The following is a 23,978-nucleotide window of genomic DNA, read 5'->3' as shown; positions in this document are numbered from 1 at the left end:
ATTAATAAAATATTTAAATGACAAAAAATATTAAATATTTCAGAGCAAATTCAACCTTAAGGATTGAGTTGAAGCTTGAATTTGCAAATGCGACTAGTTGAATTGAGTGCCAAGAAGTTGTGTTTGGCACTGATTGAGTGGGGACGTTTTTTGATCGATGATTGTGCACCACTTTTTAATAGGGGATCAATGGTATGCATAGATATATATTGCATGTATAAACAATAAATATAAAAAAATATTTTCCACGACCCGAAAAAATACTGTTATCAAGTCATTAATAGATATAAAAGTAACTGAAATTAAGTGTTGAATTGAAGCAATTTTCTTGGCGCCGTTTTCCCTCCCCGATCGACCCCGTCTCCGCGCGCCGCCGCCAGTCAAAAGTCGCCTCCAAAGAGTGACGCACGTCAGTGCCGACAACCATTGTTTATTTATTTAGCATTCGTAGCGCGTCTACGAGATTTCACTCTTGCCGAAGAAAATATTCGTTTTGTGAAGGTATCTTGTGATTTGTGATAGTTGTGTCTATGTGGAGCTGTATCGGTGGCGTTCACTGAAAGTTTGGCGAAAATCGATGTAAGTACAGCTTTTTTTGTAAAACTTATATAATGAATTTCCTTTTACATTTTTATTTATGAAATTTTTATTATGCCTGTTCTATCTGGTAGTTGCCAATTGTTATTTTGAATGTCGAATGATAAAGAACCCTTTAACTTTAATTAACAAAAGCTTATAGTTATAAGAAAATCATTGGTCATAATATTAACTTACATTATTATTTATAGTTAGTCAGTAGGTATGATTTAAGAGGTTTTAATTTTGTATTTATCTATATAAGTTTTTGATATTAGTATAAAGGTAATTAAAATTTCAAAGATGTAAAGTTTGGGATATTGTAGGGGGTAATTTCTCGATCACCTGTAAAAAGCCACATTATTTGTGAGTGTCATGGGCCATTTTATTCCCGTATTCTCACGGGAACGGGATACACCCGCGTGTATGCCGTGCTTTACAACAATTTTCTCACGTAAAGTCGCGGTCGCACGCTAGTATTATAAACGTTACACTCGCTTGTTACCTAACTTTGTATAAAAATTAAACAGCCTTGTATAAAAATTTACACACAAGAAAATATGTAATTACATTTATAATTAAGTTCAAGGTTATTTTATTAAGTAAACGGAAAGATAGATATCTCATCATCATACCGGCCAGTTATTGAATTCGTTAATTTTTAAATGAAAATTATTGAATTCGTTAATTTTTAAATGAAAATTATTGAATTCGTTAATTTTTAAATGAATATTTATCAGCCTATTTCCTCCTCCCTCATGGGGGAGGGGATATGGAGCTTCGACCCACCACGCTGTTCCAGTGCGGGCTGGCGGACTTAAGGTGATTATGTTAAACTCATATCAGATGTTGATGCGGCGAGGTTGATACTTTCAAGAAAAACCAAGGTTCTTTTGTGTAAGACTCGAACCCGCTACCCGAATTTCATATAATCAAAATCGGGTCTTCCAAAACTATGTAGTAAGATATCTAGAAACATAATTCAGTATGGCTTTTTTAAGTTAATATTTCTATATATTTATTGGTTCCTAGTTGAAATGAAACCCTTACAAATAAAATACGCAAGCTATCCGATAAAGGTATTTCGTAAAAGAAAGACATATTTTCTAAATAACCCACCACGCTTCTTTTGTGCGAGATGGCGAACTTGCAAGCACGGTGACAATGCAGTACTTACCTATCTAGTTACCCAGCTGGTGATCATCAGCATTGTTGACGCAGACCTTGCAATTTGCATGCGAATTGAAATTATAATCCTATGTAGATTACTTATTTCAATACATTGTGACCTTCGCTGAATTGTATATTTTTATTTCACGTATTTAAATACGCAGGTATTTTAATTATAATTAACTTACGTGAGATAATAAACTTAATGAATAGATTTATCAACTGCCTCGTTGGTCCGGTGATTATCGTATGAGGCTGTGTGATCATGAGGTCGTAGGTTCGATTCCTTGCTTATTATTTAATAAGTTGAATTGGTCTAGTGACAATGAAAGGGGTCTACGAACTTGTCGTAATGTGCTTCGAGTCCCTTTTCATCGTACTGCAGCTTTTAGGGGCTCATTCACGTACTCCGCCACTAAATGCTGGAATAATATCCCTCCGCCTATAAAGAACCTTAAGAGTAAGTTTACATTTAAGAAGAAATTAAAAAGATATTTGCTTAGCAAACAGGAGGAATTACAGGATTATGTGGCGGAGTTTTCATTTCTTTAGTGAATGAAATTTCCAAGTAATCTTCATAGATTTCGTTATTTAGGTACATACTACAGTAGTTTTGTAAACTAGTTAATGCAAAAAAAATATTTTCTTTTTTCTTTTTGTTTTTATTTTATTTCCTCATTTCATGTTTCAATTATTATACTCGTAGATTGTTAGATATAAGGCTTATCATTATTGTGTATGTGTGTGTGTGTTTTATTTATACCTTTTAATTTTATATTGTTGCTTAATTTGTTGAAACACTTTTATTTGTTTAGCGTAGTCCTATTATTTAGCATATTAATTCAAGGTTGTTTGTTTTTAATTTAAAGGTAATAATATAGCATATTGTCACTGTGGCTATGTATTTCCGTGGTGTCACCTGGATCGAGGTAGCAGCTGAAAATCAGCGCCGCTTGGCCAAGTACTTTGCTTGGTTTATGCGGCACAATGCTGAGCTGTTACCTTTTTTCAAGGTTGTGCCAAACATAACGAAGTGGTTTTTGATGCTTCAACTACTTTAGTTTTGATTTTCAATTGATCAGGTGGTTGTAGCATCAGACACAACAATAGTGCTTAGTTAGGCATTGTGGTGTATGGCACAATTTTTTAAATAAATGTTTTTTCTTTCTTTCTTTCTTTCTTTCTTTCTTTCCTTGGTAGGACTATGAGACACTGAGCTTCTAAAAATAAAACAGTTAGATTATCAGTCCGGATTTGGATAGTTATTATTATTAGGTACTCCCGCGTGCCTCGGAAGTTGGAGGTTGCTCTGTCGATAGTTACAAAGTTCCTCGATTTCAGGTGTTGCTGTTGGTATAAATAAGAGGGTATTTGATGAGCTCAGTTGTTTGTTAGGCAGCGTAGAGACCGCGTAGTTTTGTGTTGTAATTATTGTTTTTCATAAATTGTTTAGTGTGTGAATATAGAACATGGCGGGCAGGGAAGGTGAGTATTAATGCAGTCTCTTAAGGTCAAGTCTGGGACTTGCTCGAGGTGTTTCCTCTACCACAAAATAATGGTACAATTACTGTCTCTGATACTCGTCTCGTCACACGATACCGGTCATGATTTAGTTTGATTGACAGTTGCATACTCAAGATATGGGCAAACTATCTACCTTAAAAAAGCACGATTTCAAGAAAAAACACATATTTTAACAACTTGTAAATTCTACTTACTATTTTTGATTTGAAAAATACCTAAAGGATATTTCATCATTTTTTTTCTGTAAAGTGTTGGGCCCAAAATGGTCTCCTTTTATCTGATACCGTTGACTCTTTTAGAGAAGTTTAGAGTTCGTGGAAGTCTCTGTGCACCACACTTCCAGCCGAGCACTCGCAAGGGGAATAACCGTCTAACGAGTAATCTGCGTGACGATCGGCCGGCAGCTGGTGCTCTGTACTAATTAAGAAATTCGCACTTTACTGTTGTACATGCGCCGCACGAGAGCTTTGTAGTGAAGTTCAGGGAGCCCGCATCATTACGAGTTTGACGCTTAATATATTATCATCATCATTACATACAGGGTGTCCCGTGAATAGCACTACATACTCTACAGGGTGATGGCTGACATTCAACTAAAATTACAAAATATAGATAGATATGTTAAACAAAAAATGAAATTTTTGCCTGATAGCGCCTGAATCTATTATAATGTGTCGTTCACTGGAAGATGGAGGAGTTTGTTGAGCAATATACCTATAAGCTACTTTTTATCCCGAAATATCCATGGTACCATGGCACTACATGGTCGATACGTGGGATTTATGAAAATCTGAACGAGGGTCCACTTACACGTGGATGAAGTCGTGGGCATATAAACTACATAGGTACTAGTAGATATATCTGTAACAAAGTCGGTTCTGCGTCTGTAAGCCCGAACTACGGATATTACGGATTTTAATGCGGTTTTCATCGTTCGAGAGAGATCCTATTATTATTTTCAATCTTTATGAAATAAGCCAAAATTTATACTTTCTTATGTAAACGTACCTACCTATCTACTTACGAAATGTACAATATGTATTGTAGCTACGCGACAATACAATGTGCGATCGAGTGAAACAAACTTAGAAATTACTAAATGACTTAGACATATTTATAGCATCATCATCAAATCAAATATAAAATCATTTATTTCGATTAGGCATAATTTACAAGCACTTTTGAAAAGTCAAGTTATGTCATGATTTAATGGTGGTAATTGAAGTCGAAAACTTAAAATTAAAGTTACGAGGGTTCCAAAAGCGCCTCGATCCGAGAAGAGCCCACAACAAACACATCCTAGTATGTATGAACGTACCACACTGGTGTCGGGAATGTTATCTTAAAGCTAATATTACGTGTACTTGCCTATGAATGAACGATCTTATGCTAAGCGTGAATCATACTCATAGAACTTTACAAAATGTAACGACTCTAAGAAACCTAAAACTCTTCCTGGGTGTGCCACAAATCACAATTAAGTTTCCATTGTATCATTAGAGAATCTTTAGATAGTAGAGTAGAAGAAAATAATACCTTCATTTTCCATAATATGCTGATGTTTTACATGTTTCTGATCAGGCTCAATGTAGTGTCTTCACCATACATAATATCTACATCCTTAGAGTTTCGACACGTAATTTGGGCTCATTTAACAGAGCTAATAATGGCATTAGCGAACATAAGTGAATATACCCAGGTAAGTGTTTAAGTGGTGTTCAGTTTGGCGCAAAGAAGGATATCCTCATCAGCATCACGATGCCTGCAAGAGAGCAGTTTCCGCCAGTTATTCTATTTTTTATCGCACTTATTGTTGATGAGCTGCTTATTAGTTAAACGCTCCGGTCCCTTCGACCGAGCAATGATACAAATTACAAAGCAAGCGTGCTGTACAATTCAGTATTTTTACATCCACATAAAAAACCCTTTAGGGGTAACATTAGACTAAACAGATAATCATGATACCTACTACCTACTATACTACTACCTATTATGTGATAATTCATGGCGACAAGGACAAAATTATGAATTTAGAGAACCATGGTGTTGGTGGTGGGGCGTTAAGTCTACAAGTCATCTTCCAGATTTCGATGCATCCAATAATAAATATCCTTACCTTATCAGCCGCTAGAAGGCTCAAAGTCACTCAGCGGGCGATGGAGCTATGCTGGAGTTTATCGCATGATCGAATCAGTAATGAGGAGATCCGCAGACGAACCAAAGTCACTGACATAGCTCAGCGAGTCGCGAAGCGAAAGTGGCAGTGGGCAGGCCACATAGTTCGAAGAGCCGATGGACGTTGGGGTCCCAAGGCGCTGCAATGGCGACCCCGCACCGGAAAGCGCAGTGTTAGTCGAACCCCCACTAGGTGGACCGAGGATATCAAGCGGGTTGCAGAGAGTCACTTGATGCTGGCGGCTCGAGACCGTTGTGCTTGAGGTCCATGCAAGAGGCCTATGTCCAGCAGTGGACGTCTATCAGTGGATGTCTATAAGGTAATAAATATACCCCGAATAAAAATTGTCCGACAAAGAGCAGAATAGATAAAAAAGATGTCTAAGCACTATCTGAATTCATAAAGAAAGCTTACCTAACTTCACCAATTTCGAACCCTTTACTAACTAAATTCGAATTCAGTTACAAAATTTTTCCACTTCGGGAATATCATGTGCAATGTTCATTACTAGTGACCCCAAAACGTATCACAACCTCTTTACTACACAGTTACCCGTTAATGCAAATGTCAGCTGACCCAGTTGGTGTCCCCACCTGGCACCTGCCCCCATGTCTCCATGTCCCCGTGCGGCAGGGTGCGCGCCGGGGTCGATGACACGCCGGCTGAAGGTCAATGCACGATTACTGAATGCTATTACAATTTACTTCAAGATAATTAAAATGTTGTTGTTAAGTTACTAAGTTAAGGTAGGTACCACGCTATTGAGCTGTTACCTCTAAGGCAAGGACAGGCGTACTAATCGCCGACAGTAGAGGATAAGGCGCTGAAATAAGAAGAAAATATGATTTTCATCCAACGTTTAATCGAGGTTAAATCTTATTGATACCCAAAACACTGTAAAAGGTGAAAGTTTGTCAGCCCATTCTTGTAGGCATTGATTGCCTACGAAAATGTACCTACTAACCTAGGTACCTTTTCGTAGGCAATCAAGTCAAAGTTATTCAAAGTTTGGACCATGCTAGCTTACGAAAACTTCATCTTTTGGTGAAAATATATACATATAGGTATCACGACAAAAAAATTGCAAGAAAACATTTTTACAATCTCGATTTTTTTAACTTAACAGATAACTACTACGAACGAACTTGCGCATTTTAAAAGCCAGGACAATTAAACAAACAGTCATACGTAAATTAAATACATTTACGTGAAGACCGATTTTCGTAAAAGGTATCGAAGCACATCCATTAAGGTTAACAGTAAACCCATCAGGGTGGAGGCAGGAACAAAGGAGGCAGGAACAAAGGAAAGAAACTGAGAGTAGCGAGGTTGTATAACACCTGTCAGCTGACTGAGTATCACAGCTGACACACTTGGGTGCTCACTGGACCGTGCCGGACTGCCGGCACAAGCAAGCTAGCGCACTCATCAATAAGTGCGAGTAGATACGAGTACGTTCAGTAAACGAAGGAAACTTACTACCTGCTTAATTACCTCGTAAATGCCGTAGCGACTTATCCACTGATGTACAAAGATTTCTTATAAAAAAGGTATAACTGTTGTCTGTTGTAAAGGTCAAAACTGAGCAAAATTTAACACAATTAAACGCACCTAACCTAATCATAACTAAAGGTAAAACTTAAAGGTAGTATTCGTAAATTTGCCTGTTCCAATTATTTCTTCTCGGGTTGGCAGATTGACCGGCACGGCACGGCACTATCACGTGTAATTCGACACTTCTCAGACTTCTGTGAAAACCTGCCTTAGATAAGTAAGAAGGCAGTTTTGTCCACGTCAAAACCACGCATGGACAATGTTTTTTCCGGGATAAAGAGTAGCCTGTTTTATTTCTGGCCAAGTATAATCTACCTCCATTCTAAATTTCAGCCAAATCGAATTGGTAGTTTATGCGTTAAGGAGTAACAGACATCCATCATCTATCCATATAAACTTTCGCGTGCCTAATATTTTAGTAGGATAGGATAAATTCTATCATAATAACCATAGAACATAGAAAATGCTAAAGTTAACGCTAAGGCTTTTATAACCCTTCCACTCCTTCCCTTCCAGCGCAGTTGATAATTATGGATTACAGCAGACAGATGTTTCTGTACGCTACTACATGCAATACGGTACTACATTCTTCCAAGTGAGTGTGGTATACTATCAAGGCATCGTCACTTACCATCAGTGGTGTGATCCTAAGCATTGACTTCTTGTTTGTTTAAAAAACTTTTATACCTGTACATTTATTATATCCCGCATAATATTTAGATTATAGTACAAATACCTAGATAGGTTTTACGTATAAAGTTGCCTCATGTCGCTCGGAGACTTCCTTATCAAGGGTAGAGCGAGCAAACATTAAACAGCAAGCTACTCAGCTCTTATCGCTGATAAGTTAACTGGAAGACGGCACTACGGGTATTACACTAAGTAGACGCTTGTTACACCAACATGTCTTCAAAGTTATGTAAAGTTGTAGAGGAAATAACAAAAGTTTTAAGTTATAAAATGATTTAATTCAGTCTATATAAAATATGATTTTAGCAGCAAAATATATGATTCTAGCACGAACAAGAAGTGGTCATGTACAATGGCTGTTTTCAACCGTTTTCAACCGGCTAAGATTTTCTCTCAGTGTAAGTTAGAATAAAATACAATATCCACCTATCTATATTATTTACCGGATTTCTCATTACATGGCATTCTAGTTTTCGATTACAAAATAAAATTATTATTCTATAAAAGCACCTAAAAGAGTAGTTAGTTCAAGTTATAAGTGTACCCAACAACACCATTAGAATGTTTTACGCCATTCAATAAACGCGCCCTCAATTCTTTTATCACGATTCCGTTCCAATGGAGAAGCTATTCACTCGTGAGTGAATGATATAAGTACTCAGTGATCGACATAATACGAGTATAGAGTAGCTCTAGCTCCGCTATTGTACGATGTGGAACACCTATACAGTAGTCTGTATTGAAGTGTACCACAACTGATATAGCTCATACTAGTAGCTGTCATACGTGAATGCCGCAGTCGGAAGACTGTTTAGACTCAAGTTTCAAAGAGAGCGTCAGTCAGAAGATACGATTCATGTACTGTTTATTCGTTACTTGCACACATACAGAGCTGAGTAGGCCATACAACTATGATTGTTTTTTTATTTAAAAAAAATACTAGATGGTGGGTTATTCTGATGTGATGTCAAATGTGAATTAAAATAATCAAAGAATAAGTAAAAATTTAAAAATCCTAACGGCACTTACCGTGTCCACACGCCCTCCACCATGTATCACTTCAAAAAACTTATCAACGCGTTTCTGCTGTGCTGTCTGTACCTTTAGTAAACTTTAGTTTGTGCATACTAAAGGCATCTGTGCTGTCAACTTACTAGATAGGTACAGCTTACGACCGAACTACCCGGCCTACGAATGGCGGCAAGAATACTGGCTGCATTTCCGCGCTGGACAGCCAGGCCGGTACTTTGTGCAAATAATGAGCCAGCCCTTTTGTCACCAGTCGAGGCAACTAGCCGCGGTGAAATGATTCGGTGAAATTTTTTGGCACTGCGACTCCATGGCCCAAGGATCTCCACGACTAAAGGTACAAATATGTAACTCTCAGTCAGAGAGGCACACTTGAGCCACTTACCGGTTTCAGCTTTTTCTGCTGCGGCTCCCGGTCTTGATTCTGTCGCCCTGATATCACACGGTGCCTGTAATGTGTCAAGGACTAGCGTCCCACATTAGGGCCCGCCCCATTTCCCAGGGAACCAACGTCAATCCATCAGGTCTCTTGCCATCATCCCGACTTATTCCCGAAGGCTCGATAACGCAGGAATATTTATGGTGGTAAGAACCCTTTTTATTATTATATCATTAAGAGAGCCATGCTGAAATAGCTTACCGCCAATCCTTTGGTCCATGAATTCCAAATTTACTTACCTCTTTTCCACTTAGATATTTGTGCTCTAAGAACAATGGTGTACCCAGTATGAGTCTTAGAGCTACACAAAAATTCTCATTATATAATAAAGTGCCAAGATTTTTCGATAGTTTTTCGAATTTTCGAAGATTCCTTTTCGAATAAAGCTACTCTTATAATATATAATATTTTAAAGTAATTAGATAGCGCATTGAAGAAGATGTCGACTGAGAGAGTTACCTATTGCCGAAAGTGGTGAGCCAGCAATCGTCAGTTTTACACCAAATTATTCGTTATTCAAATGTATATTTTTAGGGCAGGTATATGAATAGTAAATAGGATTTTTGAATAAATATATTTAGGTATACTCACCAGCTTTTGACGCACTCAATAGTGAGTGGTTATAACTCAATCATAATAAAAGTGTTATGAAAAAAGATCTCACTTTTATTTTAAGTGGAATGGTCCTTGAAACGGTATTACAGTAATGTATTTCTCGACAAGCAAGCCGTTAACACCTCGGCACTAAACATTGTAGAGTCTTGAACAAAGTATGAGCGATCGCTGCCAGGAACTGTGGGAGTTGTACAATAAAAATCAATAATCGAAGCGAGCTCGACAGTTTTGTTCTTTTAATACATTTCTTTTTGTAACTAGTTACGTGCTACGTAGACGTTACCTAATACTTACTTACAATTTTTTTTTAAATACTTATCCTGTACCTAAGGTTTTGTATTTCTAAATTTATAATTGTCGCAAATCTACTCGTCTTGGCCGTATTAAACGAGGGAATGTTAGAGTTCGTTGTGACGAATGTTACGGAATGAGAAATTTGCACTCCTACCATGTACATTGTACATATGTATTATGTGTTTTTAGGGATATGACTAAATTCAAAAGTGTGAATAATTAAATAACTATTTAACCACATTTTAAACACATGAATTATTATTATTTCATCTGCTACATTGAGTAACTTACGTACTAGTGAATTGTACTTAGGAATGTAAGCAGATACTATCATAATTTATCGTCTAGTGTAATAAATACTAAAGTAGGTTTTTAAGTAAGTATGCAAAAATATGCTGGTTTGTCATGCGTGTCGTCTGTAATGTTCATACCTGCCTGTACCTCGCTGACTAATCACATAAACCAAGCTGTCGCCCAAACTATTAATTGTTTTGTAAAAAAACCGATGTAACTTTTCAAAATTGTTTTTTGGTCTATAAATTATGTTGGAGATTAGATTATTATGAGTAAAACAAGTAGTATCCGGTTGAATTATAATTATCTTCAAAATTATTGTATTACGTTGCATCCAAAATAATAATGACGTATTGTTAAAAAATGTGCGTTTTCTGTAACATTTGACCACATAGTAGAACTACAGTGGTATTATTTAAAACACCTTTCAAAGTTTCAAAGTGATTTATTTTAGGGTTCCAATTAATTTAGGTACCATAAAAAGTAATAAAACTCTTTTCGCTTGGGAATCACTTGAGTGAGACTAGTATGAGAGATCTTTAAGCTATGTTTTGGAAGTTTTACTTTACTTTCCAAATAGCAATAGCAATAGCTGGAGCAGCCTCTAGGCCACTTGGGATTTCGAAAATCACGAAATATCTATGAAATCATCGGTTGATTCAATCAATGAGCATTATTTCGCTGAGTAACATGTTATTTTAATTCTAGATCTCATCTGATTATTCATCCAGCATTTGTTTTATAAAATTACGCCATTTTGTTTAAACGTTCTCTATAAAGTGTTAGGTTGTACAATTCCAATTTTATTATTTTCAGTGCCAATTATGATAGGTTTGCTAAATTCTAGGCAATGCATGAGGCAACAATTTTCCAGGCATCAGCTTGTTCCGTCAAACAGTAGCATAAAATAAAACCCATGTCTTTCGTACAAGTGACACGTAAGGAATTAAATAGGAGCCCTTCGAATTCCTTCGTGTGTGTGCCTGGTAACGGTATCTCCCTTTCGTCAGGCCCTTTCACTCATGTCAGCTGACACATCGCGGCGGGCCTGTGCCTGTGTGACTCTCATTGTAATTAAGTAGCACTATAGCAAAGGACTGTAACACGTGGAGTTATTCATATCATTCTTGGCATTCGCTTTGTTTGGTTCAAAGAATGTCTGATGTATGTTTCTGAATGTTTCTCACGTTAATAAAAAAAATTAAGCTAGTCTGTGTCTCTTATTTGGTAATGCATAATATTTATATTAATTTTTGCCAATGCGTTTTTAGCTATGAGGGTTACACAAAGAGGCGTTTAAGTTAAGCTCTACACTATCTTTTACTAAAGCTGTCCCTAAAATTATGACTTCGTTGATGATTTAAATCTCAGTTCTGATAGATAATTTCTGATTTTATAGATGTTTATTGGCCTGACCTGTCAGCGAAGCCTGCGTTTAAATCCAAACTAGTGGAATTCTCTACGAATAGCCGAAATTGACTTTTCAAAATTGCTTCCTTTTCTATTGCTAAGCTTGCTTAAGCTTACTCGAAATAATCGAATTTGAATTTGATGACTAACTAAAGGCGAATACTAATACTAAACACCTCCACTTAGGGGACCGCTTAGGTTTCTTTTCCGCTCCAGCCCCATTGTTAGTTACTGTGATTGCACAGTTAGTGTCGGCACTAAGGAGCTGTGGGTACAATCCATAGGCCCGAGTAAGGAATGCGAGACATACTGATCGGTGGGCAGTCATTATCCGCTGTTAGTATGCCGCACAGCAGGCAGCAGTCAGCACCACACGCCGCGCACTTGATGCAAAAAATGTCGGTGCAAATATTGATACTACTGAATTGAAATCCTTGGAAAGAGTTATGATTACCCTTCTTTTTTTAATTTAAGAAGCGGGTCAAGTGTTGATGTCAAGTCAAAATTAATTTCTTTCAAGTAGGCTAAGTTTACAAGCACTTTTTTTTACAATGGTGATAATTATCAGTCGCAAACTTAAAATTATTATTATTAATAATAACAGAACGATGTCGAGAACATACTTACAAAAGAACTACAGTAAGAAGTTTCATCCTTGAGTTGAAAACTTTTACACCCCAAGCTTCGGGCAGTACGCTAGTCTTTGGTCCTGCTTGTTTTATTTAATACTAGCGGAAGCTCGAGACTTCGTCCGCGTGGAATTTAGTTTTTCACAAATCCCTCGTGAACCACCTCCTCTCCTCCTCCAATAATGATCCCTTCTGTGTGGTATTCCCTGTTGTGGTCCGTTAAAATGGGCTGGTAATGATAACATGTATCAGAAAGTGATGAATAATTGTCTGTTGTCTGTTTTGAGCAATCATTTGATCACCGACAAAGTGTCGGACACAACGAAGTGATCGAGAATGCTGCAGTATAAGTATCAGGATTGGGTTTCAAGGTGTTCACGGAAATAAGATCCGCGCCAATCATTGTAAACTTACACAAACTGTGTCATTGGGTTACACAATCACATTATGTGGTCGTAATTGAAGTTCTACTGGGTTTTGTAATTATTTAATATACGAGTACCTTAATTGCTTTAAATTAATTGGGTGTATTTGTAAGTTTAGAAACGACTTACTTATGTGATTTTCCGTACTTTGTAAAGTTATACCAAATTAAACATAATAGCTTAATCGCAGCCTAAGTTAGCAATATTTTTGAATTACAAAAAAAAAACATAGACTCGAATTGAGAACCTCCCCCTTTTTTTAAAAATTGGTTAAAAATAAGTATTTTTTACCATTGCCCCCCTTCGATTGCCCCTCTTGCCCTCGTAACGCTACTGACAGTTTGATTTTGCATATCATTGAAATAACAGCTGTTTAAGAATAGGAACGGGATCGTCAGGTGTTGATTAGTGCCGCTCGTGTCCGCAGCGCTGCGGGCGCGGCGTGGTGCCGACGTGCGATGGTATGCGGCGCGCGCTGCTCGCGGTGCTGCTGCGGGCGGTCGCGCTCGCGCTGCTGCCGCCCGCCACTGCTGACGTCATCTTCCGAGTGCCCGAAGTGATGGTGCGTACTCTGCCTTGTCCTGTGTCAATGTATTTATCTCCAATGTATCCCTGTACCAAAATCCATCATAATCAGTTTAACGGTTTAATGATTCGTTTGCAGGCCCGGCCCGTGTCCGGCTCGAGGCCCGTAGGCATCGGGCCGGCCAACGCCAGCCGCGCCAACGACTCGGAGCGCTGGAGCGAGCCCGACGCGGTGCTGCAGTACGAGGAGTACTACGTGGAGCACGAGGTGTCCACCGCGGACGCACGGAAGGCTGCAGACTTACTCAATGTGGAAGATAGTAAGTAATCATTATCATTATTAGCCGATGGACGTCCACTGCTGGACAAAGGCCAACGGTATTTATAAAATTGAATGGGCTTAAGCGGACTTAAGCGGCTCCACGTAATCTGTGTGATGTTATCAGTCCATCAATGGGGGTCGATCAACACTTCGCTTTCTGCTGTGATACTGCCATTTCAGTTTACTTCTACGCTTCCTGATAGAAAACCTAAATTAACAAATATCACCTATCATCTAGTAGTGGTTTTCATTATCATCTTCATCATTTTTTTTCAATGTTTGTTACCTCGTAACTTCATCAAAAATAAACCACTTTTGAAAATTCTTTTTTTGTTTGAAAGAGTATACTTTCCTATTTTACTTTTAATGCTAAAAAGATTATCATAATTCTTGAGGTTTATTATATATTATTTTAAAGGAAAATTAGTAATTAGTCAAATATAATTATGTTTTGGACATGGGTCCAAAACATAATTATAGCTCAAATAAATGAAACTGAAGATGAGCTCAGTAAAGATGACATAATATAAATGCTAATTCAGATCGAAGTTGCTTATTGACTTCAATATATTAGCTCCGAGTAGCTAAAATTTAATGTACCTACGTAGGTACATTAAATTTTAGCTCCTCGGAGGCTTTCAATCTGCAATGTCCGTAAACGACCGCATATAAAGTGTCGCAACTCCGATGACTACTGGAGGGTCTAATTGGCGCAGAGCGTAGGAGCGGCGGCGGATTAACGATACGAATTAATACAATGCAATTGTCTCCAAGGTGAGACTTGACGCTCCACACCAACACGCGCTTGCAGTAGACGTCACTGTTCACTGCTCATTAGTAGACTGACTGGACAATTAAATATATATTTTTTTATCAACACGATTTCATAACCGAGGAAGAGAAGAAAGGGCATTAGCAGGTGAAATTGCCAATAAGAGTAGAGGCTGATTAGTACTAGTTCTGTCATTTTCAGGTTAAACCGAAAATTAAAGGGAAAGGAAAAAAAATCAATGATTATAAAAAATTATATGATAAAAGTAATAACGATCTAAACTAATCAATAAAAGCGAAATTAACAAACTGAAGAGCTCCATTTCTAAAAGTTTTGTAGTCATATTCAATTTAGTGCAATATTTTAGTAGTGAGTCACTCATTGTTATTTGTTTAATTATAGCGAAGAGTTAATTGATGCTCCTGATTGGCTGACACTCGTGTTGATTGCTCTTGGGTTGCACACAATGTTCTTTTGCTCTAACATCTATTTAGGTACATTCTTTGTTCATCAAAAACTGGGATTGACCTAATTTTTAAATGGTCTTGATCGAATTATCGTTCAACTGGATTGAACGTATATCAGTCATCGGACATTGCCATCACAAGAATTTAGTTTACTCTCAGGACTATTTTATAATATTCTGTATGATTTTAAAGAATGTATATCCAGTTGTATGGTTAGCAAGCTATGCATAAATGTAATTTATGCGTCAACTTTTTGCTTATCAGTTATTTCCTTAAATTAAGTTTGTTTAAGAATACCTATTTATGTACTTTTTGCGCACAAAATGTTAGAGGATTGCGCGAACGCGGACATAATGTATTAATTCCCACAGCCCTTTTATTGTCTGCAGCTTGACAGTCTACGTTGTTTACGTTTTTGTGAACAAATTGACAATAATTTATAGCCTGTGACTAATCGTATGGGAGAATTTATTTAATTTCATGTTCAATTTCATGTCTGAGATTTAATTACTCAAATTAACCTAAATAGTCTAACTGGGAGGTTTAATGCCGTTATCTAATGATGTTGTTTCACAATATTGATTTAAAATTGATTGTTCTGTTGTATCAAACTAAATAGTCATAAATATTTGTTTATATAGAGAACGTTTATAGCTCCCATTTGATATTAAGATCAATATACTTTCCACTGTGGAAAGAGTTCTTAATCAGACGAAAACACAATACTCCACTCCCAGCTGCAGTTGTAACCATTTTATTCATATTGAGTGTTTGTGTATCTTTCTGTTCCTACCGAACTATGAATAAACTAGTTTTCTATTACTGTTAATAAATTATCATATACGATTACCAGCGCGTAATCGTGTCGCTAAGTCTTGGCATAGATTCTTACCTACCTTAGATGGTTAAAGTGCTCATCATCTGATGATGATACAGATTCCATCTGAATGGTGGCTGTCAAAACTTCTCTACAGTGATATTTACAAGTAGGTATCTTCTTTTCCATCTAGATAATGTTCAGTTACTGATAATGAAACCTTAAGGATTGTTTTGAGATTACATTATTCCATACAATCTTATTATTGTATACAGATATGTTATTTACGTTTATTATCATGAGGTACTATAATGACAAAACAATTACAGTGGTATATGCCTCCAGTGACCACGCTCCAGTGACCTCACGTAGTTGACAAGTCACTGATGCAATTACACGAAGGTGGTGATTAAGACTGATGGTGAGGAAGCGAGCATCCATTTTGCGAAGAATTAAATTAAATGAGTCGCATGATTTTCTTTCAAGTCGTTGAGCGGCGGCCAATTACACGGACTAAAGGAGGCTATGAGATAAACCTACGTGTCGTTTTACCACTGCGACGAACGTTGTATAAATAATTGTGAGGAATGCAAGCTGAGGATCTAAACCACATCTGAATCCTAGGATATCTAATCACTTCTTAAATCCTTGCATAGTTTTATTTATCTGTTTTCAGCTTGACGGTTTGGTTTACAAGTAGATTACTTTCTGCAAATGTACTTAAACTCTGAAATTAAGAAAGTTTTCGCGAAATGTATGAAATTCTTAGAGAAGAATTACTTCTAATCAAATTATTCCGTCTGTGGAACTTACAAACATCCTCGCGTTGCTTTTAAAAGCCTAGAAACGGCACAACTTCTAGTCTCTACTATTCTACTTCATTTGATCTTTTTGAACATTTTATTTTTAACCAAGTGATAATGTACCACACAAGTGTACAATATGTGTACGAATGAATTCACCATACGCTGCAGATATAATAATATCCCGTGAAGCTGCACCCTACAATCATGCACAATGCCGCGTCCCCGGCGCTGCTGCAACCTTGCCCGTCAAGGCTACTTAACACTAATAATAAAGGAAATTACTGATAACGTTGTATATTGTAGTTATCTTGAATTTCATACGTCATTGTGAGCTATCTGTTCACAATTACGATCGCATTTTCCTTACGTCTAATTTCAAAAAACAAAACATAAAGACATCTTAGTTCAATTTTCTCAACAACCAAACAACAGATAAAGAGACAACAGATTAAGGAACCGCTATATTGGGTTATTTTCTAGTTAAATTTGACAGAATCACAGAAGTCAGAACATAGAAAACGCTAAAGCTAACGCTTTGTGGCGACTCTACACGACCTTTTTTTTTTCAGGATACTCATACTAATCATCACGGACATTTCTAAAACATTCAAGGTTATCAAAATTGCAGAATTATATATTTTTTGCTGAGATACAAAGATATGGAACGTTAAAAGTGAAGGCAAAAGCTGCAAGTACCTAGTTTGATGTTAATCGCGTTTTGAATACAAGGGAAGGGTGATTTTATCGACCGTCGAGGGGTTCGTAAACCTTGGTTGCTACTATAAGACGGGTGGCGAGCTTCGCGAATGGTGACGTCATAGTGACTTTGGGAGACTCGATATCATATATCTTATCGATATGTGTCATGTTTGACCTAACGGAAATTAAAGCTGTTGGAATAGAAGATAAAAATAAGCTAAATGTTATGGTAATTGAAAAAAAGTGATTGAAAGTATCAACTATTCGTTTTCACACAAGATACAATAGTTTGATTTTTAGTTCAGGAAGAGATGCCGCAGTTGTAACACAAAATTTTAAGATTTTAACTTAATTGGCGGCCAAAAACGATAAGTTTTTACAAGTTTCTAAAAAGTAGTAGTAACAGTTTCCTGGTAACTTAATTTTCTTTAGTAATTTGTACTTTCACTGACAAACAATTCCAAAGATTATTTATAAATATTAATACTATACTGTTCTATCTCTATGTAACTTGAATATACTAGATATTAGAGTGTGGGTAATTGTGATAATCCTTATAAAAAGTTACTCATTAAGTAAATTACATAATTTCTCTGTAGCGCGTTGCATGGTGCAAAGGGCGCCTTGAACTAATGAATAATATTAACAACTAAAGTAATTAGCATTAATAACAAATCAGAGAAGATTCATGATGGTAGTTAAGTTTATTATATAATCACTAACATTTAATATTGATCTCAAAGCCTGAAGTCGTTAACTAAGGCCATTAATGATTCCTCGTTGACGATGCTGAGTACCGAAAAGTCAAAGAGACCTTGCCAATAGTAGCAATTTTTGTAGTTGCAAATTACATAAGGTTGCCAAATGAGGTACTCAAGGTTGGTGTGACGTGCTCCGGCCCTCAGACCATTGTTATCGCTGTGATCAATGTCAACTCGATTACCAACTACTTTGAAAGTAATCAGCTGATTGTGATTTTACTGGGTTGTTCCGCAAATCATTTTCATCTTTCCTTTGATATTTCAAGTGAAAACGAATTTTAACTTGTATTATATTTACCTTGTTAAATGCAAATTTATTCAAGCCAATATTTGAAAATTGAAGAGAGTCCAAGAATACAGAAAGGGCACCTGTTAACGCACTAAGAATTTTTGACACTATACGATAGTCATCCACATGGTATTGCAAAGCATTGAGTTTTGTCATCATCGTTTTACTTAACTGCGGAGGTATTGTAATATTGAATTGCTTGAACATTCTAACATTTAAAGAAACTACGGTTCATCTAGTTGCTGAGAAAAAAATATTGCAGACTTTTGTTAAATTCCACGCACGAGTGGTCGCAAATTTTTCGCAAGAAATCGGTCAACCTTCGTATCGCTGTCAGTTGTCACGTCGCAGTTACAACATTCGCTTTTTGCTCCCAACACAATCTGAAGCCTCACGGCGCTGGCTCGAAGTGTAAAATCATCATTCGCCACAGCAGTCATGTGTCACTATTACCATTCACAAAAAAAACTAGAAACATTCTGCGCCTGCTCTTTTTTTTTTAATTTGAATTTTTGCCTTGTCAGCATTTAGATCGCGTTAAAATGTTCACCAATCGGATTTGTTAAAAGAGGACAAAGATTGAATCTATTTATGAAAGTGAAAACAATTTTCCATGAAACAAGATTATGAGTAGCTTCATCGCTTTTAGAATGCGAAATATCTTTGGAGACAGATTGTAATTGATCCAATATCTAATCAACGAAGCGTAACATTCTGTGTAAGGTATTTCGTTTGACAAAATTTCTCTTGTATAAATTTCACGCTTTGCTGCTACCGAGTTGATCTATGAGACATTCTGAACACCTCCGATGACACCTGCGCCAAATCACGCAAGCGATTATGCGTGTAAGTGATCAGACACAGGCATTGTTCTCGGGCACTCGCCTGCTGTTACACAACCGATGCGCCATTCTCGCCATTAGAATGCGCCACGGAGACCCCGCGCGTCCGGGCTGACGGGAATAGCAAATGAGGTACAGTTCCTTTGCTTGCAGTTATGCTTTTGTTAACATGCGAATGACGTAAAGTAACTTGAGAGAAAGTCTTGGCTTTTTACTTTGCTCTAACAGTATAATATTTGTAACATTTTCAAAATGACGCCTTTGATGACAATTACCACTTTAAAACTTTACAGTTGTGTGATTTGTAGAATGTTTTTTTAAGAACTGTCAACATTCTCCGGGATTGTATTGATTAAGTCCCGTAGCTCCCGGCATCTGTAATCTTTACTTTGGATTAGTTCTAGGTCGATTTTTGTCCGCTTGTCACAAACCTTTAACAACGTTTGATGCTTAATCCCTTCTTGCAATTTGAGTATGTACTCATTCACATCAGTTTCTCGATAGAAATCAACATCAGTATCAATATTATCAGATATTAGTGGCCCACTGAAACAGGCTTCTTTCCTTATAGGGGAGAGAATTTGAACTGCAAACAAATGCAGGTGGGCGAACTGTGACATTGTTGTATCAAATCGTATATAGCCGATAACAGTGTTACAATAGATGTACGACAAGTGTAATAATATGTTTTGTTCGTGGTTCCAGTTCCAGCCACAGTGGTAGGGTGCGGCGTGTGCTCGCGGCGCGACCTGGAGTACTGCGAGACGCGCGTGCTGGCCGACCACTGCTGCTGCGAGCGGCAGTTCGTGCGCGAGCCCTTCCCCTGGCTGCCGCACACGTGCTACGTGGGCCCGCACCGCTGCCGCCCGCTGGCGCATGACTGCGTGCGCTACGTGCGCCTGCGCGACTGCTGCTGCTACAGGAAGCTCGCTGAGCGATGTGAGTGCACCCAGCTATCAGTCAAACACACGTGCTACGTGGGCCCGCACCGCTGCCGCCCGCTGGCACACGACTGCGTGCGCTACGTGCGCCTGCGCGACTGCTGCTGCTACAGGAAGCTCGCTGAGCGATGTGAGTGCACCCAGCTATCAGTCAAACACACGTGCTACTTGGGCCCGCACCGCTGCCGCCCGCTGGCGCACGACTGCGTGCGCTACGTGCGCCTGCGCGACTGCTGCTGCTACAGGAAGCTCGCTGAGCGATGTGAGTGCACCCAGTTATCAGTCAGACACACGTGCTACGTGGGCCCGCACCGCTGCCGCCCGCTGGCGCACGACTGCGTGCGCTACGTGCGCCTGCGCGACTGCTGCTGCTACAGGAAGCTCGCTGAGCGATGTGAGTGCACCCAGCTATCAGTCAAACACACGTGCTACTTGGGCCCGCACCGCTGCCGCCCGCTGGCGCACGACTGCGTGCGCTACGTGCGCCTGCGCGACTGCTGCTGCTATCAGTCAATCACTTTACAAACAAATTATTGCTAAAACTGAATAAACTCACGAGTTTCTTGCTCAAATGAAATGTGTATCGTTTCAGGGAAGGGCATCCTATCCAAGTCTTCTCGCGTGAGTGTGGAGGGCGCGTCTCTGCTTCTGTCCACGCTGCTGCTGGTACTGCTCCTGTGACCCGCGCCCCCCGCGCCCCGCCGCCCGCCGTCGTCTAACGTCTGCCTCTGGCTATTGGCATTAATATCACAATTGCGGCGGCTACACTCGTCGTGATGACGCGAATATTTCTGTTATCGCGACGTGTGTGGCCCAACATCCGCGAACACTTCGACCGCTTCGAAGGCTTCGACAAATAGGCACTGCACTCCCCCTATACGAGTATTTACGCGAACATTGTTGCTAATTATACGACCCCATATTTTTAATAAAATTTATAACATTAGAACTAGGTAGGTACTCTAGTTCGTGCAGGCCTATTTATAAAAATAACCGATTGTCAATATTTGGTATCCTAGTTAGCAAGATAAAACACATTAACATAAAAAAATTAACATCTTTAAGACACAATGAATTTCTATAAGCATCTCGCTTAATCAAATTATTTATATTTTTACCCTGACTGTGACTGGGGCCTGATCTTTCCGTACAACCTCTTGTAGTGGGGATAAGTATTCACTCTTGAGTCTTTTTTGACAACAGAAGATTATCATGTTGTAAAATATAAATATTCATATCTGAAGCCTTGTGGTCTCTTAGAACTGCAAAATTCACTGAATGTTTGTTCGCTTATACTTTCTTATAAAATGGCCTTTCCTAGTAAATATTTTCTTCAGTTAGTATAAATATATTAATCTATTTACATATCTGTTGTGTGCAGTGTATGGTAAAATATATTTATTTTATACAACTAACATCACAAGTAATATAAGTAATGTGTATTATCGTCACTGGACGATATCGCGTCTGTGTATTCGAGCCGAGTTGCGTGGCGTGTTGTAAGTGTGTGCGGGGCTTTAAAGTTTAAAGGCGAATTCGAAAACGGAACCAATGATTTATATTTAAGGTATCGAGTCGATAAGATGTTGTTAACTTTATTTATTGTTAGTGCGACGCCAAAGGTGCATAGTGATAAGTTACCATCGACCCGCCATCAAATGGGGGGCTTTAGAGTTCAAAAATATTAAACAAACTGTACCTAATCAGTATTGATGTAAATAACTATGTAAAAAGTATGTTTAATATACCTATATTGTGACATATTATAGCTTTTACTGCAATATTATATTTTTACAATGCAGAATCAATGCATTTACCTACTGAAATTCCTATTTTATACAATCTCGGAGAGTAATTGCAGAACGCGATTGCAATCATTATTTTAGTACAAGGTTGGATTAATATAGAAAATTATTAGTTTACCTATTACAATTTTAATTTTGCTCTGTTTAAATTTTAAATGTATCCATCCTTAAGCCTTATATTTCTTTGTGTTCTAAGTTAAATATGTAATTTTTACCTCGTTTATGTTATTCATAGGATAATATCCCCAGGTATAGGATAATATACCTAGGTTTTACAAAATACCTAGGCATATTGTAAAACTATCGCTTAGTTATAAGCGCAAAGAGTCTGACGATAAAATCAATATTAGCGATTGCAATTTTGTTGCGTAGTTATTCTCCTCTGTTACATATTTTCAATAAAAAGTTTATCTATATTTATATACATATAAATACAGTTAATTTAATAAAATTACTATTTTACAAACTGTCATTAGAATGCAAACTTAATTTATGTTATTGTGAACATTAAATACAATAAATATATAAAGAAGATGTCTGTACCTATATGATTTCTTATTTAGCCCTGTAAAAGTTGTAAATTTTTATGGAGTTTTTAATTGACCTGCAATTATAATTAATAATTAATTCTAGCATTCAACGAATACTATAATTACTGAGATCGATCACGGAACTACAAGCTGCGCGCCCAACGGATTGTCTACGCTCGGATAAAAAATCGATGTGATAGTTGTCACTTTAATAGTCCAATACACCGCCAAGTGAATAGTGATTAACAATCTGTCATGATGCCGTACAACAGGAGGTTAGCTCCGGTATATACCATCTTGGACTGTGTTTACATTAAGTGAGAATTCAAGTATTCATTTGCCAATAAATAATAAAAACATCTTGTGTTAACGAATCTCATTCTTCCTGTCATCTTTGATAGTCTCTCCAATCAATTATTTTTAGTGATAATTGTCGGAACAAACATACAAAATAGTTTACCAACTAGCGCTTTATCAGAGCTTCACCTTGCAGGGCACACTTGTTAGGAACACTTTCAATATTTATTTTTGAATATTTTTATAAGAGTTTATTATTTTATTAGAGAATAATTCACTTTACATTGCGGTAATTGGTCTGTCAAATAATTTTAATATATAAATAATTTTAACAGCCTTGTTGTTTCATCTGCATAGTTCCCGTTCCCGTTAGTTTACGGGAATCAAATAATTATTATCTATGCAATTACAAATAACGAATTATTGAAAAGTATTGGTAAAAGAATTTTAAAAATCGGTTTAATAGCTATAGCTACAGAAATTACCCCTACAATATCACAACCAAATATCACAAATCCTCTTTATAATAGTAGTTTAGAATAGAAGTATAGAAAAACACTTTAAAATAATAAGTTTTCAGTTGATGGTAATTTTGTAATATGCCAACTATTAATACAAAATGTCAACATTGATAACTAAACAGTACAGTGTTTGGAATAAAGAAATTACAAAATATGGTAGTTCTACATATGTCAATCCATGAAAGTATACCTTTATATCTGTTCCTGATAGTAAAAACGCGACAGTGTACCACTAAACTCTTCCTCGTAGTAGTAGACTGTGTGAGAGACATTCACCGAAGAAGTATTACCGTAAACAATCATAGTGGTAACACTATGATTGTTTCTGCCACCAGCATTGAGCTATATTCTGTTTTATAGGGTTTGGTTGCTCGGTAAATGTAACTCGGTATCGTGAGACGCATTACTTTATCAATGTACTGAGGAGTTAGAGTTTTCCTGAGCTTAACCAGCTCGAAGTTTCCCTACATGTTTCCACATCGCACCATGCGTACGGTGGACCCGGATCAATGGTACGGGAAGGTGGCGAAGCGTCCCCTGGACGTGGTGCGGCCGTCGCAGTTCCGAGTGGAGGTGCTGACGCGCTTGGAGCGGCGCTTGAGGGGCAGCTTCCGTGACTCCATGCTGGAGTACCTGGGCCGCTGCGCCGTGGCTGGGTGCGTCGTCGATAAGAGGAAATCCAAGCTTGTCAGGTTTGTGTTTAGCCTTCGATGCTCAAAAAAACAAATAAGCACTAGATGCTGAAAATACTGTTTTCTT

General features: G+C 37.7%; 1 protein-coding gene across 1 annotated transcript; it reads left to right on the top strand.

Annotated features, from left to right (window-relative positions):
* Positions 1–377: 377 nt before the first annotated feature.
* On the top strand, positions 378–23,030 carry LOC112047742 (uncharacterized). Its single transcript, XM_024084965.2, has 5 exons — positions 378–579; positions 13,253–13,387; positions 13,490–13,670; positions 19,831–20,064; positions 20,659–23,030. Exons 2-5 carry the CDS (start codon positions 13,289–13,291, stop codon positions 20,745–20,747), a joined length of 603 nt encoding a protein of 200 aa, XP_023940733.1. The 5' UTR covers positions 378–579; positions 13,253–13,288; the 3' UTR covers positions 20,748–23,030.
* Positions 23,031–23,978: the final 948 nt, after the last annotated feature.

This window comes from Bicyclus anynana, chromosome 21, assembly GCF_947172395.1.
Source record: "Bicyclus anynana chromosome 21, ilBicAnyn1.1, whole genome shotgun sequence".
In the NCBI taxonomy this organism is placed as follows: Eukaryota; Metazoa; Arthropoda; class Insecta; order Lepidoptera; family Nymphalidae; genus Bicyclus; species Bicyclus anynana.
The sequence above is the reverse complement of the archived record's forward strand: the minus strand, read 5'-3'. Positions and strand labels throughout refer to the sequence as shown.

Excerpts from the sequence above, each read along its gene's own strand:
- LOC112047742 (XM_024084965.2), top strand. The coding sequence starts at position 13,289 with ATGCGGCGCGCGCTGCTCGCGGTGCTGCTGCGGGCGGTCGCGCTCGCG. Across the intron at positions 13,671-19,830 it reads CTTACTCAATGTGGAAGATA|TTCCAGCCACAGTGGTAGGG; the intron begins GTAAGTAATCAT and ends TCGTGGTTCCAG. Across the intron at positions 20,065-20,658 it reads CAGGAAGCTCGCTGAGCGAT|GGAAGGGCATCCTATCCAAG; the intron begins GTGAGTGCACCC and ends GTATCGTTTCAG.